We start from the raw sequence: 13,590 nt of genomic DNA, 5'->3' as shown, positions 1-13,590 counted from the left end.
AGTATTTCTTAATTGCCCCTCTATTACTCTTTATTTACGTTCTCATCCTTTTATTAGCTTGAGAGGGACTACAAACTTTTGACCCAAATGTAATTATCAGCCATTTGTGGAACATCGACTTGTTTATGATAATTATATAAATAGACACAACTTGTCCTATAATTCATAAGAGTTCGACTATAGGTCTTAATGAATGAAAATTGATTAATTAATTAATTTGGTATAATTGAAACTCATAATGTGGAGATGGTCTCTTCCTAGCTCGGGATTAAATATTTATGGTCCATTCTTTTACAAACTCATGAATAATTTGGTTTAAATCATCTTGCCTCCTTGCCTTGAACCGTTAAACAATAAGATCACTTGCCTTTGTTGCCCTTTACTGAAATCACTCAATATGTGAGCGGAGATATTAAGAGTGAAAAATACGTGAATAATTAAGAAATTTAATATGGGGCTAAGATGGAATTAAGAGATTCAAGAAAGGCGGAAGAATGTCGGCGATCTTTGATTCAACTAAATACAAACAAAGTGAAGAATTAGAATCCATAATATCTTGGTCGAGACTACATCTTTTAACCCGTTAAACTATGATTAAGTTAGAACTTTTATGTACTCATAAAAGTTGCAAACCGATGTCACTTACAAGCACGATGGTTTACACGAGAGGCGAAAGAAAAAATCTGTACTTTCATCATCATCATTCCCTTTGAGTTTTAAACCGTCATGGCTGAAATCTATCAGTTTATTGATACATATTGATAGAACAAGTTGAATTCTGCTCTTTGCTATGACATTTATTTTCGAGTTCAATTCTAAATTCTACTAATAAGGCAACCAATGTTGAAAATGCCTATCTGTGTCATAAGGTTGCACCATAAAGTTTGCATTTCTATCATGAAACATCTCCTCCTATAGCACCTTGACCTGTAAATAACCAGCATTGTTCACATAAGCCATGTAAATAACCAGCATTGTTCACGTAAGTCATGGGAACTACAAAAATCAAGAGGGAATACATGTAACGAACGTAATTTCAAAAGGGAAATAGAGGTGCTACTATATGCATGACGTAATCTTTTTATGCGAAAACATTCAGCCACTATCATATGCATAACGATCCTAATGAATATTTCCACATAAATAAGTTATGTCATGCATGTGGTAGCGACTCTAGGCCAATAGAAACTTAGGGTCGTTACAATAGATGTGCATGTGTTTTTTGTTCTTCTTCTCTCTTGCAGACTGAACTCGTTTCTTTGGTCTTCTTTCTATCTCTTCTCAAGGAACTATATTTTCATCGTGAAATCAAATATATTTACAAGTTGGAGAGTTCTGTGCCTAAATTTATAAATGAATAACCCAGCACTTTGAATCATATGGCAATTTTAAACAACAAAAAATCTATCATTTCAGGACTGGCAAAATATCGATACTACATATAAGCCTTAACACCTAATAATCAAGATTTTAACAAGCATTATACATTCTCAGCATCTTTTGTATTCAGAACCTAAAAATTAAAGGAACAACAATTGTTAGTGTATTGTTTTTCTTTTACTTGTTATTGCAAGTCTTACAATGATTAAGAACATAAGCTTAGGGATTGAAGTATCAAAAGTAGCTATATATATATATATATATATAGAACATTAACTCTGCCTACTTTTAAGGCTTCTTTGTTTTCAGTACAGTGTTGAATTGCTTTGTTTTCTATACCAAGATAGCATGGTTTAATGTTTCAAATGCCAAATTTCTAGTGAATGAATGAAAAAAAGAAAGAAAGATAAAAGAGAGAGATCAATGTTGAGGATTGTTGGGAGGGAGACCCATGTTGGCTAATTGAGGGGAAGACAATGAGTTTATAAGTAAGGAATACTATCTTCATTAGTATGAGGCCTTTTGGGGAAACCAAAAGAAAAATCATGAGAACTTATGCTTAAAGTGGACAATATCATACAATTGTAGAGGTCCGTGGTTCCTAACATGGTATTAGAGTCATGCCCTTAACTTAGTCATGTCAGTAGAATCCTCAAATGTCAAACAAAAAAGTTGAGAGCCTCGAAGATGTAGTCAAAAGTGACTAAGTGTCGAACAATAGGTGTACTTTGTTCAAAGACTCCAGAGAAGAAGTCGTGCATCGATTAATGGGAGGCCGTTCAAGGGCTACATAGGTCAGGCTCTATGGTGTATTTTGTTCGAGGGGAAGATTGTTGAGGATTGTTGGGAGGGAGTCCCATATTAGTTAATTAAATAGAAGATCATGGGTTTATAAGTAAGGAATACTATTTCCATTGGTACGAGGCCTTTAGGGGAAACCAAAAGAAAATACATGAGAGCTTATGCTCAAAGTGGATAATATCGTACCATTGTGGAAGTTCATGGTTCCGAACAATCAATTAAACAGTCCAATAATCCTCACGTTCCGAAAGAAATTCAAACATGTAAAACAAATCAATATCCCCAGAAATTGGTGAGCAAGAAAGATGATGGGAAATACAAAATTAGCAAGTTGTAGAAACTATATGACATGTCCTAGACGGCAATAGGATTCGTACAATAATCTAGGTAGTCCACATTTTCAAATATTATCATTTAAAAATACTCAATATGAAAATCATATATCTTATACTAAGAGCTCAAGTTCAAGAAGTATGGAGGTTGAGTGGTGTGAATTTATGACACTGACCATGAGCCTTAGAAGAAAAACCACAAGTAGTCAAATGCTTTGCAAGTGCCTCCCCCAGCTCCTCCCGCCAGTTGGGTGTGATTTTTGCTTCAGCTACAAGCCACACGAATGCTGTCTCTGAAGCAAGGTCAACAGTAGCATGCGACACTGGCGGCTGTTCATGATAACAGATGATCAATATTAATCGGGAAAGAAATGAAATTTTCAGTGGCATGTCTAGCTTTAATATCACACGAAAGCGTGCAAAACTCCAATAGATTATGTTGTTACGAACTACGACCCTCCACAATGGTATGATACTGTCCACTTTGAGCATAAGCTCTCGTAGCTTTATTGTTGGTTTTCCCAAAAGGCCTCATACCAATTGAGATAGTGTTCCTTACTTATAAACTCATGATCACCCCTTAATTAGCCGATGTGGGACTCCTCTCCCAACAATTCTCAACAATTGTTGAGGATTATTGAAAAGAGTAGTCCCCCACATTGGCTAATTAAGAGGAAGATCATGGATTTATAAGTAAGGAACACTATCTCCATTTGTATGAGGCCTTTTGTGGAAACCAAGAGCAAAACCATGAGAGCTTATGCTCAAAGTGGACAATCATACCATTGTGGAAGTTCGTGATTCCTAACATGGTATCAAAGTCAGGTTACAAATAGTACCCTATTGGGCTCATACAAATACAACTTGATTCCGTGGTTTCTAACATGGTATCATCAGAGTTATGCCCTTAACTTAGTCATGTCAATAGAATTCTCAAATGTCGAACAAAGAAGTTGTGAGCCTCGAGGGTGTAGTCAAAAGTGACTCAAGTGTCAAACAAAGGGTGTACTTTGTTCGAGGGCTCTAGAGAAAGTAGTCAAACCTCGATTAAGAGGAGGTTGTTCGAGGGCTCCATAGGCCTCAAAGGAGACTCTATGGTGTACTTTGTTCGAATGGAGGATTGTTGGGAGGGAGTCCCACCTTGGCTAATTAAGAGGATTGATCATGAGTTTATAAATAAGGAGTACATCTCCATTGGTATGAGACCTTTCGGAGAAATTAAAAGCAAAGCGATGAGAGCTTATGCTCAAAGTGGATAATATCATACTATTATGGAGGTTAATGATTCCCGATAGATTAGGCCTAAATTCAATTACTCTGTTAGATTATAGAAGTCCAACTAGAAATCTGAAACAATTCAATTATATACTGAAAATGCTATTATACCCTGTTCCCATCCCTCTTAAATCTCTGATTCTTAGATATCAATCAAACAATAAACTCGTACAGAGTTCCTACATGCTCAGTTCAATCAGCAACTGAAGTATTTAAGGATAAGTAACGATCACCAAAGAGTAAGTAAAACAGATAAGAAGAAACTATAAGTATATAACCACCTGACTTTCAAGAATCCTCTTGACACTCGTGGAACACCCCGTGCACATCATCCCCTATTACAAACAGCACAGAATCCATCAAAATTAGCACCAATCGAAAACTGAAAAGGGAGAGAACTATCTCGCACTCCAACATCCAAAACAATCGCATCCGCGGACAGTGTCGCATTATCCTCAGCTTCTCCATCAAGCAATTTCGAGTCGTCATCGCCACCGCCGCCGTCTCCACGAACACCGTCATTACCATTGCCAGAAGCAGAGATCGGGATGAATTTGGAAGGACGGTGGATGGGCGGAGCAGCAGTACGTAGCGAGAAAGAAGAGGTAACAGTGAAAGGGGAAATGAAGGTGGGGTGGGTGAAATTGGGTCTGGAGAAGCTGAGAGTGATGGGGGGAGAAGTGAAGAGAGGCGCATTGGACGCCATTAAAGAGAGTAAGGAATCCATGGATGAAAGAAATCTGCCGTTATCTGTTGACCCTCTCCCCGGTACCAACGAGAATGGAGAAATGTCAACTGGCATCATTAGAACTTTTAATTCTTAAGTAACTTTAAAAAGTTCAAAAATAATCTATCTAAGTTTATTTTCATTCCTAGATAGATTAATGGATTAATGGAACTTGGAGCTATTTAGTTGGGCCCACTAGGATTCAAGCCTAGGTCCCCACGATTTTAACGAGCTGAGCCCAGGTCTCCACAGCTCGAACATGGGATTCTCAACACTAAACTACAAGGAGGTGGTGGGAAAACACTACAAAAAAGTAATGTGGCCGCTGGGATTCAAGCCCAAGTCTCCACGAAAAATGCTACAAAAAAGTAATGTGGCTCTCACCACTAAATTACAGCCACCTTGACATTTATGCAATATCGCGCCATTACACTGGGCCCACAGGGAGGTGGTGGGGAAAACGCTACAAAATACTAGTAGTTCAATTAAAACGTGGAATTCTCACCACTAAACTACAACCACCTTGACATTTATGCAATATCTGTTAGGACTTGAGCCAACCAGGTCTCCACAGCCACAACGTAGAATTCTCACCACTAAACTACATTACGTTGGGCCCATAGGGCGGCGGTGGGAAACGCTACAAAATACTGATGGAATACCACATGAGAGAGGGATGCAAAATCTGAGGTTAGAGTTTCGCAGGTTTTTGGTTTCTATATCGGTTTTTCACTTTGATGCAATTTTGGATTGGCTTAGTCAAAATGGAACCCTAATTCTGTTAATCTTTTTCTCCAAAATCCTCATACTCAACTGTTTGGCTTTGTCGACATTGTCCTGGTCCCAAATCGTGGCCCATTTCCTGGTTCAAACCGAATGAGACAATTTCAATTTTGGCTTTGTCGACATTGTCCTGGTTCCAAATCGTGGCCCATTTCCTGGTTCAAACCGAATGAGACAATGGTGGAAAAAACGCTACAAAATACTAATAGTTCCATGGATTCTTTTGAAAAAGCAATGTGTGGCTGCTGGGATTCGAGCCCAAGTATGAATCCTAAGTCTCCACGACCACAACGTGAAATTCTCACCACGAGCCCAAGTATGAATCCTAAGTCTCCACGACCACAACGTGAAATTCTCACCACTAAACTACAACCACCTTTACATTTATGCAATATCTGTTAGGACTTGAGCTACTACGCTGGGCCCACAGGGCGGTGGTGGGAAAAACGCTACAAAATTTGAAATAATGTGTGGCTGCTAGGATTCGTGCCCAGATCTCCACGACCACAATGTGGAAATCTCACCACTAAACTACAACCACCTTGACATTTATGCAATATATGTTAGGACTTGAGCTACTACACTAGGCCCATAGGGTGGTGGTGAGAAAAACGCTACAAAATACTAGTAGTTCCATGGATTCTTTTGAAAAAGTAATGTGTGGCTGCTGGTCTCATAGTCATTCTCACCACTAAACTACAACCACCTTAACAAACTACAACCACCTTGCTAGGCCCACAGGGCAGTGGATTCTTTCGAAAAAGTAACGTGTGCAATAACGGTTAGGACTTGAGCTACTACACTGGGCCCACAGGGCGGTGGATTCTTTCGAAAAAGTAATGTGTGGCTGATGGGATTCGAGCCCAAGTCTCCACGTTGGTGGGAAAAACGCTACAAAATACTAGTAGTTCCATGGATTCTTTCGAAAAAGTTATGTGTGGCTTGCTGGGATTCAAGCCTAGGTCTCCACGACCACAACGTTGAATAGTTTCTTATCGTTATCCTATTACAATTATATCTTTTTTGCATTCTGGTTAATTATTTTGCTAAGTTTTATTGAGATCGAGTCAAGGATTCTTTGTAAAGAACTAGCAAGAATCGAGTTCTTGCTATTTAGTATAAACATACACACATATAAAATGAGGCTAAATGAGAATTCAAGTGGGATCGGAGACGGATAATATAATTTTTGTATCCGATCTTGTTTAGTTAAGTACGAGAAATTTCTCTATATTTTCGTTTAAATAGGACTCTTTCCTTTCATTCGAACAGATCTAACTCGGACCTTACGAATTAAAGGAAGCAAAATTGGCGCGTTATTGGCACTAAAACAGCCAAGCAAAATGGGGGCGGGGGAGGTTTCCAGATAGGCAGTGAGCGGCGGTGACGACAGATGGGCGCATGGATTACAAAATTTGACCAATTCAAAGCAACCAAAAAACAAAGAAGCACATGCAAAAAGATAAAATAAAAGCTGCATTGCGTGCTTGTTAAGAAAGCAATCACTTAAAACCAGCCCATTTATTCAAATCCTAAACTTTTTTTTTTTTTTTTGTCCCGCATATGCCGGACCTAGGAAGTAGGAAAGTGATACTAGTCTAGTGTGTTCATGTGTGTTAAGAATATTTAGTAATAAATTATAGTTTACCATATATATTATATTTGATATTTTATTATAAGACAAATATCTAATATTTGTCTTATTATCATAGGTATCTTTCCATTTATTGTTATTTCTATTTATTACTATTTTCATATCCTTGTAATTCATTTGATTATAAATAAGATAACTTTCACACCATTTAGGTGTGGTGGATTAATCAAACATTCACATGGTATCAGAGCCCTCTCGGTTTAACAACCCCGATCCTTTCTTTTCAATGGTTTTTGAATCCTCTAATCTTCTTCTCCACCACCCCTGCTGGTTTTGACGCCGCAGGGGCAGTCTTCATGGCTGCCGTAGTCGGAGCCGATTGATTACTCTTCGGTTCCACCCTATTGACCTCCAAATCACCTTTCGTCATACTCTGTACATACAACCTCACCTTTTCCAACCCAATCGGTTTTCCCCTTGGCCAATATAGTCTCTCTCATTTTCTTCCCAATCAACCTTCATCCTTCGCATAAACCCTAACCTAAACCTATCAACCTTTTGCAGAGATTTACCTTCGGAATCTGGATGCCGCCCTGGCCTATTCGCCAACCAAGTTGCCGCCGCCCTTCCTGCCAAAATTGGCTTCTTCGCCCGATGAGGCGACTCTTCCGACTGCCCTTCTCGCCAAAATTGGCTCCTTCGCCCAATGTGGCGACTCTTCCGGCTTCAACATTGTCTTTGTCCCTTGCTCTAGGTTTCCCCTTCTACTTTTTGGGGTTATAAATATTTTCACCAGAACCAAGGCAGCATCGTCGCTAAGCGACAATCCTTCTTCATGGGTTAGACATATTCTCGCCGAAGCTAAGGCAGCATCGCCGCTGAGCGGCGATCCCTCTGCAAATTTTTGATGGCCAAGAACCGGGTTGTTAGCATCTTCATGAAAAGTGTTTCTCAACCTCTTTGAATTTTCAGATTCAAGCTTCACGTTCGTTTAAATCCGACGCTTAGCTTGCGGTGGGGTGTTAAGGATATTTAGTAATAAATTATAGTTTACCATATATATTATATTTGATATTTTATTATAAGGCAAATATCTAATATTTGCCTTATTATCATAGGTATCTTTCCATTTATTGTTATTTCCATTTATTACTATTTTCATATCCTTGTAATTCATTTGATTATAAATAAGATAACTTTCACACCATTTAGGTGTGGTGGATTAATCTAACATTCACAATGTGCATATGTATGAGTCGCGTGTATCAAAATACTACACATCTAATTTGTACTCGAAGAAGTGGAGAACAAAGCTAATTTGTATGGAAGTACTACTCATATGTATGCCCAATCCGGACCTAGGAAGTACGAAAGTGATACTTGCCTAGTGGGTTCATGTGCATATGCATGAGTCGTATGTATGGAAGTACTACACATCTAATTTACACTAGAGGAAGAAGTGGAACACGAGGCCAATTGGGTTTTAGGTTTCACCAATCATGATAATCACGGTCATATTTATATGTGTTTGCATTTTTCAATCCTAATAATATGGTCACTTACGGAATATTTTTAAATACTTAACATTTTTTGAACTTATTTTTTAAGTAAGGACAAAAACGTTGTTGATCGCCAATGGTGCTTGTGTTAGAATCACACATATAATCATGTATTATATATAGTTATTTAGTGTATATGTCACTTACCATATATAGCACTATTGCGTATAAACAATAACTAAATCATAAATAGGCACTAGACTCCATAACCTAACCGGGTGTTTTGGAGGCCATGAGATACTCAATCACGTACATCAACTATGGTAACGATTTGGTCATGTTTGTAGGCATCGATTGATATTATGAAAGTGACTTGACAACGTCAATATTTATCCATTATCGATTGACTAAGTTAAAAGGGGATAGTTTGAAATTTAAAAAACAAACAAAAAGAATCAAAATTATTGCCTAACTTATATCAACATCACTTGACTAAAACATGAACATAATTACACAATTTTACTTAATGATTTATTATTTGATAATAAAATTTTTTATTGTTTAATTTGTAATATTAAATTTTGATTGATCCGATTCAATCTCAATGTTTAATGAGTTATCATTTGATTTGCACGAGTTATAGTAATTTTGGCAACCACTTCAGTTAGGGATGTTAAAAAACATCGATGACTCGAAAATCCCGATCAACTCAATCCAACCTCTACGATTTGCTGGGTTATGAAGTTACTCTGGATTGGATTGGATTGGGTTGGGTTCAAATAAATAAAAAATTTATAAGCGGCCGTTCATAAATTCTCCTCAAACTAGATTGAGTTGAACGAAAACAACATGAATTTATTGTTAATTTTAAAATATACATTTTTGTCGAGTGGTTCATAATTAAAACCAAATCAAAAGTTCGTTTTATCTATATAATTTCATTTTACTCGATTTCTAATACTATTACTTCTTTAAACAACAATTTGTTTACGATACGTTCTTGTTCTTATTTTTATTTTTTAAAAACTAAATGTTAAAAATACAAAAAAAAAAAAAAAAAAAAAAAAAAATTATTCCCTAATTTTCTAAAATGAAACAATAATGTTACGATCCGTTTGTTTAATTTGATCCATCTCAATCAACCTTTTCAGATNAAAAAAAAAAAAAAAAAAAAAAAAAAAAAAAAAAAAAAAAAAAAAAAAAAAAAACTAAATTATTCCCTAATTTTCTAAAATGAAACAATAATGTTACGATCCGTTTGTTTAATTTGATCCATCTCAATCAACCTTTTCAGATTTAGTTTCGGTTCACGTTTCATAGTTATTCGAAACCCTAATTTTAATTTTTTGGTTTATCAATTCGAGAGTAGACACATTTTTTTTAGTATTAAAATCATACTCATGATATGTGTACATCAAGAGAACTATAGCTATGAATAATCAAAATGGTAGTCCAAATTCATTAATATTGCATTTTGGTGAGAAATAAATGCTTATGATGTCCATGTGCTTCCATTATGTTCAAGAACATGAAAGAATAGTTTTGCACCAAAGGGAAGTTTTCTCTTCCCCTCGAATTTCACAAATTTTAACAACGAATTAGGGTTTGTTCGATCTGTTTTTACAAGATGAACGTGCACTATTTGGTATAAGAATTAATTATCAATTTTTTTGAAGTTTTTTAAAACGCATCGTCTAAGAAGAGGTTTTCACACTCTTATAAGAAATGTTTCATTTCCCTCTCCACTTAATAGGGATCTCACAATCCACTCCTTTGGAGACCTAGCATCCTCGTTGGCACACTGCTCTGATACTATTTGTAACAGCTCAAGTCCACCGCTAGCAGATATTATCTACTTTGACCCGTTACATATTGTTGTCAACTTCAATTTTAAAACGGGCATTCTAAGAAGAGGTTTCCACATTCATATAAGAAATGTTTCGTTCTTTTCCGATGTGGAATATGTTTTATGTAAACTTTAAGATCTTCTTGCATGTATCGACTACTACTAATTTAATAGGTTGTAGTACGATAAAAACCTCTCTAAAATAAATTCTTAACTAAATTTATAGCTAAAAAAAAAATGTAGTTTTACAAATAATTAAAAAAAATATTAAAATCTTTTCAGGATCCTAAATTTTGACTCGATTGTCAAAATCACTTCAACAACGATATGTTAATGTTAGGTGGCGTTTTCTAAAGATATTGTAATGTCCGGTTGAGGAGAAGAACAAAACACCCTTTATAAGGGCATGGAAACCTTCCACGCTTTTTAAAGCCTTAAATGATATCAGAGCCAGACACTTAAGCCCAAAAAAGATAATATCTGCTAGCGGTAGATCTAAACCGTTACAAATGGTATCAGAGCTAGACATCGAACGATGTGCCAGCCTTCTCGCTTTTTCTCGAAGATATTATATATATAAAGGTGTGAGAGAATGAAGAAATAGGCGAATAAGGACATGAGGAGTCCGACAAGGATAATTAGAGGGCACATGTAATTTAATAGTTTATATAATTAAATAATTCTTTTTCAGAAGAAAAAAGGGACAAAAATTCCAATTTTCGTACATTAATTTAAATCGTAAATGAAATATTTTCCTAGATTTCAATTATTATTATTATTTTTTTCCTTTTTCCTTTTAGTCCCATTTCGTATGTTAAGCATTAAGGACACACCGTCATTTCCGTCGCATAATATGCCCCTCAATAACGGCTCCGATATTCCCTTATATCATAGGAAAAACTGAGCAACTGCAAAGGAAAGTACACCTTGTTGGTATAGGTAGTGACTTCAATTCTTTTAAGTATTTATTCGTTAGCTATCATATCTTCAGAATCACTGTTATTCAGATGTGGTCTTGATTCATTCATGTACCAATTCGTTTACCCGAGTGTACATACCCACCAACTTCTACCTTCGTCCGTCCTCAAATCACATTTTACTAGGAGAAGTACTACTCTAAAACCATTTGTAATGACCCATACCCGGGATTCGGAATCCGGAATCAGTACTTAAGTGCTCTAACATTCTCTACATCTCCTGCAACATAGTCACGTTGTTTTGTCTTCACTCATGTGTATCTTATAATGTTTTCCAAGAGGTTACCCAACATAGAATTGCTCCAAATAAAAAATGGTTAAATATGCAGCTTCTAAGTTAGATAGTAACTTGTTAATATGACCATGATTTTAAACTGTAAGTCAAAGACGAGAATTTGGTAAGAGTATTTTATATAAAAAATATGCAAAAATAAATATAATAAATATTTTTAAAAAGTTAGGGACGGAAATAAATATTTTAAAAATCTTAAGACCAAAATAAATAGACTTAAAAGTTTAGGGATTAAAATGAATATTTTAAAATTTTAAGTCCCATTTTATTGATAACGATAAAAACTAAGCTTATAATTACCATATTTGCTTAAGTATTTTTATTTTTTATTATATATATATATTAAAAACTTAAATATTTTCTTTAAGAAATATGAAAGGATGAAAAAGAAGCATAATTTTCAAAAATAAAAAATAAAAAATAAAAAAATTATTAAACGGGACTTTAGGAATATTTAAATCTTTTATTACTATTATTATTATTTGGGTTGATTGGCCTATAATTTCTATAATCTGAATACGAAAATATAAAAAGTTAAAAGAAAAAAAGGTAAAAAGGTAAAAAGGTAAAAAGGTAAAAAAGTGGAATTTAGATAAAAAGTAAGCAATTTTTGGCAAATGAAAATGGCTTTGATGAACCTTTATTTGCGTGAATTGAAAAGGACACTCAAGCAGCTTTTCTACATTAAAATATTCTAATTTTTTTTTTCCAAAAAATAAAAAATAAAATAGGAAAATAACCTTTATTAAAAAATAAATTAAATTGAACAAAAAGGAAATTGGACATTGAGCTCGGTCGAAATTATTTCAGGTATTTGTTCGAAAAGAAAAAACATGACCTACAAAACTGTAACGACCCAGGTCCACCGCTAGTAGATATTGTTCTCTTTGGCCTTCCCCTCAAAACATCACAATCCATCCCCCTTCAGGGCCAAGCGTTCTCGCTAGCACTCGTTCCTTTCTCCCATCGATGTGGGACCCCCTCCAAATCTACCCCCGTGTCTACCCCCTTTGGGGAAGGGCGAGAAGGACAAACTCTTATAAATGGTGTTTTTGTTCTCCTCCCCAACGCATTTAGGGAAGGTTTCCACATCTACCCCCTTCGGGGAAGGGCGAGAAGGACAAACTCTTATAAATGGTGTTTTTGTTCTCCTCCCCAACCAATGTGGGACATCACAATCCACCCCTCTTCAGGGCCCAGCGTCCTCGCTAGCACTCGTTCCTTTCTTCAATAGATGTGGGACCCCCTCCAAATCCACCCCCGTGTCTACCCCCTTAGGAGAAGGGCGAGAAGGCTGGCACATCATCCGGTGTCTGGCTCTAATACCATTTGTAACGATTCAGGTCCACCGCTAGCAGATATTGTCCTCTTTGAGCTTTTTTTTTCAGGCTTCACCTCAAAACTTTAAAACGGATCTGCTAGGGGAAGGTTTCCACACCCTTATAAAGGATGTTTTTGTTCTCCTTCCCAACCAATGTGGGACATCACAAAAGCAATGAGAATTTGCATACGAATTTTCAACACAATGACTTCGATACTTAAATTTTCTAGGAAAGTTTGATTGTAGCAAGAAATTTTTGAAATAAAGATAAACTTACCTTCCCGGGATCCTTTTCGGGTTTCGTCAACTCTTTTCAAATTAGGTTAAAAAGGTAACCAAAACGAACTTCATTAAAATCGCACAAGCCAAAGGCATGCAAGACACGTTCACGTCATGAGCCCAACTAACCAAATTTGACTTCGACTCAAACTTGTCTCTTCTTCTTTGTTCAGTGGTCTAACTCCTTTGGTTCATTCACCCATTTTTGTCCCGTACCGTATTACCCCCCGATTTTCCTCCAATACCGACTCATCATCCAATTTTACCATAACATTTATCTTCACATTAAATAAATTGGGTAATTTCCTTGCTCATTATCTACCAAAAAAAGCCCTTGATTAAGACATTTCTTAAAAAAAAAAAAGAGGGAAAAATAATTTAAAATATTTATTCTATTATTTGGTTTATATAAAACAAGAGAGCAGTCAAAATAAGGTAAAAAAATCCCATCCTCCAATAAAAAAAAAAAAAAAAAAAAAAAAAA

At 35.9% G+C, this 13,590-nt stretch overlaps 1 protein-coding gene across 1 annotated transcript; it reads right to left on the bottom strand.

Moving 5' to 3' along the window:
* Positions 1-589: 589 nt before the first annotated feature.
* On the bottom strand, positions 590-4,573 carry LOC111486165 (copper-transporting ATPase PAA1, chloroplastic-like). The gene is made up of 4 exons (XM_023133195.1): positions 4,198-4,573; positions 4,070-4,123; positions 2,690-2,843; positions 590-927 (listed from the first exon to the last, which is right to left on the bottom strand). The coding sequence occupies exons 1-4, from the start codon at positions 4,513-4,515 to the stop codon at positions 896-898; spliced, it is 558 nt and encodes a 185-aa protein (XP_022988963.1). The 5' UTR covers positions 4,516-4,573; the 3' UTR covers positions 590-895.
* Positions 4,574-13,590: the final 9,017 nt, after the last annotated feature.

This window comes from Cucurbita maxima, unplaced genomic scaffold (genome assembly GCF_002738345.1).
Source record: "Cucurbita maxima cultivar Rimu unplaced genomic scaffold, Cmax_1.0 Cma_Scf00011, whole genome shotgun sequence".
In the NCBI taxonomy this organism is placed as follows: domain Eukaryota; kingdom Viridiplantae; phylum Streptophyta; class Magnoliopsida; order Cucurbitales; family Cucurbitaceae; genus Cucurbita; species Cucurbita maxima.
This window is presented reverse-complemented; position numbering and strand designations above follow the sequence as displayed.

Bases quoted from the DNA above. Each gene is read 5' to 3' on its own strand.
- LOC111486165 (XM_023133195.1), bottom strand. From the start codon at position 4,515: ATGGATTCCTTACTCTCTTTAATGGCGTCCAATGCGCCTCTCTTCACT. The intron at 4,124-4,197 runs GTGCGAGATAGT...TGTTTGTAATAG, and splicing joins CGATTGTTTTGGATGTTGGA to GGGATGATGTGCACGGGGTG. The intron at 2,844-4,069 runs GTGGTTATATAC...TATCATGAACAG, and splicing joins AGAGGATTCTTGAAAGTCAG to CCGCCAGTGTCGCATGCTAC.